This window comes from Malus sylvestris, chromosome 10 (genome assembly GCF_916048215.2).
Source record: "Malus sylvestris chromosome 10, drMalSylv7.2, whole genome shotgun sequence".
Classification (NCBI taxonomy): domain Eukaryota; kingdom Viridiplantae; phylum Streptophyta; class Magnoliopsida; order Rosales; family Rosaceae; genus Malus; species Malus sylvestris.
Genome location: NC_062269.1, coordinates 23,702,794 through 23,707,769, shown reverse-complemented (window position 1 = coordinate 23,707,769; position 4,976 = coordinate 23,702,794). Strand labels below are relative to the sequence as shown.

Here is a 4,976-nt window from a genome sequence, read left to right as displayed (position 1 = left end):
ATGACCTGATTTTGTTTTGAGCTTTTGCCTCAATTTATTATGCATCTCTCCTCTTCATACATTGTTCCCCTTCACTAATCTGCAACCATCAACCTATGTTACCCGACTCATAGGATGGCTCATCTACAAATCTCTTTCGATAGGCACTCCGGTGTTTGGTGGCTTTTGAACTGCAAGTAGTATAGTAGCGTTTATTGCATGGGTGGCCTGTCCACCATTTTTCCTTCGCCCATTTGGTTTGTTAGCGCTTTGTTTTTTCTTGGAGGCGGTTTTGTGATGTTGGTGCGATTAATTTGGTGGAGGCTACAATTTTTCTTTTCCATGTATAGGGGTTTTTGTTTGGAAGCCGTTGTGGGCTGTATTCTTTTTTTGATATATCCTTTGTATTTTCTCTTATTGGTTGTACTTTTATTTTGTTGTTTTGGGCTGCCTCTCTCTTTAGGCTTTCCTGCGTTATATTATTTTTTAAATAACCATAAAAAAAATTTGAAATGGCCATAAAGTTCGGTGGTAATTGGCAAAACAGCCTAAATAAAATGTTACTGTAGGCAACATGAAATTTACATCTCATAAGTTAATAGTTCTAGTAAAAAAAAAAAAAAAGTAGACAAATAAATCTAACTTTTGGTGTATACTGAACTGTATGTGTATATAGTGAACTAGTGACAAACATTCTTTAAGCTCATATCCAGCTCCCATCATCACAGTGAGGGCACCCCTCTTGCGCAATGTCAGTGATCTGAACCCTTGTGTCATATATCATCCCAGACTTCCAATTAACCGGAAGAACATTCGGTGCCCAAACCGTCTTCCCATCGTACCCAGACGTCACCACGAACCGGAACTGTAGCGCCCCCGCCGGAACCCTACTCGTTTCCCAAATTGCCCCGTTGTTTCGACTTAGGAAACTCCAATTTGAAGATCCAACCTAAAGAAAGACACACACACACAATGTTAACAAGTACGGTTGGATAACATAAATACAATGTGGAATTGCAATGCTGTAATACGTGAAATTTTTGGCTAACCTGAGCAACATCCATGGCTACAATTTCTGTCTGACCACCTTGGTACAAAATTTTTACTGCTAAGTAATGTGGCTTCTGGCTTGATTCTTCCACACGTAAAGATAAATTTTGGTTCTTGTATTCACATGGCACCCTGTTGCAAGAGATGGACAAAATTTCAGTAAAATAATAAAATAATTTTAATTTTGGGTACATTTTTTTACCGTTACTAGCATAAATGTGCCTGGATTTTTTGTCTGGGAGGACCTATTATTTAAATGTTGGTACACAACACAATTATTTTTTTTAATGGGGTCTGTTGATCAAAACCTACCTTTATGAATTTCTGGATGAGCCAATTTGATCTAGTTTTTTATTCTAATTTTGGCCTACCAGTTTTGATCAACTAAGGAAGTTTCTGATTAAATCTTTCGGGATATGGTTACCTCTTATACTCCACATCCAGAATGCCACGTCTCAAAATGTGTTGGTCCAAACCCTTTTGAGCCATGGCCGCAAAAGCTCTGCTACTCAGAACAAAATCTGTTTGGTTACTTTGATTGAGATCGGTCAAAGTTACTATAGTCCCTTGTTTTGTGCAAAGAGTTGTGTTCTTGCATCTCATCTGCCAACAAAATCCAAATCATTAAAATGCAGATAGAATTTGAATCACCTAAACAAGAAATTAACAGACGTTGGTTAGGCGAGTTGGCTAAAATAATGGACGTCCGACACCTCTTGCACTAGTTTGAAATTTTCATTTCGCATGATAGAGTAGTTTAGACTATTACGCCTGATGTAAAATAAGAAAGTTGACTTAAAGTTTATTTGGTACCTGAAAGCATGCACCACAACCAGCTCCACCTTTGAAAAGGGAAGGCACACCAGCTGCAAGGTGTCCACCACTAAATCCCGAGGCCAAGGAGCCATACCCACAAGCCCCAGCTGCATCAAATCCACGAAACAAAATTAACCCATATCTTAATTCACAAAATCATTAACAGGGTTTTAATCAAAATTTGAATTTAAACAAATGGTAGAGAGATTAAGAAGAGAGGTTAATGATTGATCATGATCTTACATGAAAGTGCAGAGGATGTAGAGAAAAAGGATGCCTTGGATTGCTTCACACAGCGATCACAAGCAGTTGCAGAGGAGATTAGGAAGAAGAAGAGGAAGCAAATAAAAAAAGACATTTTGGTTTTTTGAAATTTCTGATCAGAATTCAGAAAGGTATGAGAAAAGGAAGAGAAAGCAGTGGAATTTATAGGGAGAGACGAAGTTTATCAGAGAGAAAGGGAGAGTGCAGGACTATGGAGTATGGAGGACAGGTCAGCAAGTGCTAAACAAAACTATGGACTTTTTTTTTATTTTATAATTTTCTTATTTGGGATTTGATTTGGGATTCTGAGATGCAGTGGGAAGCGCTAGGATGGCAAGGAAAGAGACGAGCAATTGCTGAAATGCAGGACAGAGGGAAATCGCACCGACTCTTTTTGGTCTTTGTTTGTTGTATGTAAACATGAGAATTGATCTGCCTAAGCACTTCTGTGTCAATTCAGCGGGCTACATGGTGGAACCCTATAGTTTTGTGGGGGGACAAACTTTTTCAACTTTGAGGACAGTTCTCATAATTATTTCCATTCTCCATATTCGATCTCATATATTTTTGAAAATGGGAAGAAAAGGATATTATGGTATAAAATACTAATAAACATTCATTCTAAAATAATGTTTATATATATTAGTATGCATACATGGGCTTCGATAAAAACTGTGTCATTTTTATATTTTTTGTTTTTTTTTTGAGAAAAGTATGACATTCATTGATTTGAAAGAAAGACGTATAAAATGAGGATAGTATGCATACATGGACCTCGATAAAAACTTTGTTCGGACTTTCAACCTGGTCAAAGAAAAAAACCTATCCTCTAATGGCCAAGCCACCAATACAAATTAAATAGCATTATCCTCAAATGAAGCATCTAATATAAATTTGTTTTTTGGGTTTTAATAACATATTGGGGTCTATTTTTGGAATTCAAATGACTCAAATGAATCAAGAAGTTGATGTAATTGAGAGAGGAAGCTTGGCATTTTCTTTGTGATCATAGAAATGCTTATGCGTATGCATGGCCCCCAAATAAAGAAATAAAAAGCAATTTTTTTCCAAAAGAAAAAAAAAGGAGAAAAAGGAAATGGAAGAACATAAAGGAAAGAAACGTGTGAGAAGATAAAAGTTTGGTGAATATGATGATTTTGATTCCTTTTGAGTGAGTGGAGAAAGATAAGAACAAATTTAGACCTAAGCAAGTCCCACTTGTTCAGCAAGAAATGAATATTGCCAAGTCTATCACAGCTCATATATTAACTCTGCTATATATTAGTATATAGCAAAGGGGAATTAAGGGACCTCTTTCTTGTAGATTAATTGATTTGATGGTGATAAAAACTGAGAAGTTTTAGAGAAATTATTTCATCGCATTGTAACATGGTCACGTAATTAGGGGCGAAGCAATGTATGAATACGAAGGAATTATGATACCAAAGCTTCAAAAACTCCTTTAAAATCTATATAAAATTTACAAAAGTTATGAATAATTATTCATTACTTTTCTGTTGTTCCCGTCTTGTGCATAGAGTTTTTAATTCGTATGGACTAATATAAGTGAATGATAAGTATATATTGTAGATAAACTTATTTTAACATTAAATAATTACATTAAATGACGGTTCAATTTCTAATTTCAAGGACTTAAAATGCTAATTAAGTTGCTAACCACAACGTTTCCTTTGTTTTGCATTACCGGCTTTTCACCGCGTAATGTTTTCTTTTTCATTCAAAAGCTTGAGAGTATTCATTTCAAACCATCCTTTTCAAGAAACAGCTTCATTTTTCATCATCATTCATCGTCACCTACAAGGCTACAACGATGGGCTCTCTCGTTAAATGGCCAAGTTAGAAATTTTTTACTGGGTGAGCTAGTTTAAAAATTTAAAAATTTATAAACAAAGAAAATTAATACTATATTCTTCACAGTATCAGCTAGCTTAAGAAAATTTTCACAATGTGAGCCAAAATTTTTTGTTATTAAACAAATACGTGTTAAAATTTAAATAAATCCAAACTTGTACATGTATTAGAAGCGATAAAAAAAAGGATGTAAAAAAAAAAGAGACGATTTGTAAATTGTATTATATAATTTCAAATGATTGAACTGAGAGAATTTGGATTAATGAAAAATATATAATGGGTTACGTTAAAAAATCAATAAAAATTACATGTAAAATTTTATTTTTCACAAAAGCTACTTGGGCTATAGCCTAGAGTAGCCCTTATTGTGGCTTCCCCAGTGCTCTGGCTGTATGCCACTACAATGTCAACCATCAAATCAAAGATATATTTGCTCCCAGCTGCATGAGATTGGTGCTTCTAACTAGAATGACTCTTTATTTATATGTAGCGATTCAATTTATATGTAACGGTTCAATTTTTTTTACCGATTAATTGTAGTTAGTATGTGTAAAAACCTTTTTTTTTTTTTGGTAAAACAAGTTGCTTTTGCACGCCTCACACCGTGAATTTTATAAAAATAATATGACTCGTATCATGTTATAAATTGTAAGTTATCGAACAGTGTTTAATTTACCTTGAAATAAAAGAAAATGGTGCTTCTAATTTTTGGGTACAACTTCGGAATATCACAAACCATGTGAAGAAAACCGAGCAAAGCTCCAGATTACATGGGCGGGTTTTATATTTACATGTGCCCAATGTGGAGGAATTCGCTGAATCAAATGTTATCAGATTGTTGTCAGAGTTTTATTAAAATCAAATCTAACCGTCAAGAAAGTGTTTTTATTTTTTTTTGAAAAATGGGGATTCTCCCTTTAAAGGGCCTGTATATATATTACTTTCACTTGTATAAACAATTAAGGTAAATTATATAAAACTATCTTAATTATTAG

General features: G+C 34.4%; 1 protein-coding gene across 1 annotated transcript; it reads right to left on the bottom strand.

The window, feature by feature from the left end:
• Positions 1 to 503: 503 nt before the first annotated feature.
• LOC126585908 (expansin-like A2) lies at positions 504 to 2,295 on the bottom strand. The gene is made up of 5 exons (XM_050250490.1): positions 2,089 to 2,295; positions 1,843 to 1,952; positions 1,454 to 1,632; positions 1,029 to 1,161; positions 504 to 928 (listed from the first exon to the last, which is right to left on the bottom strand). Exons 1-5 carry the CDS (start codon positions 2,201 to 2,203, stop codon positions 683 to 685), a joined length of 783 nt encoding a protein of 260 aa, XP_050106447.1. The 5' UTR covers positions 2,204 to 2,295; the 3' UTR covers positions 504 to 682.
• Between the last annotated feature and the right edge of the window lie 2,681 nt (positions 2,296 to 4,976).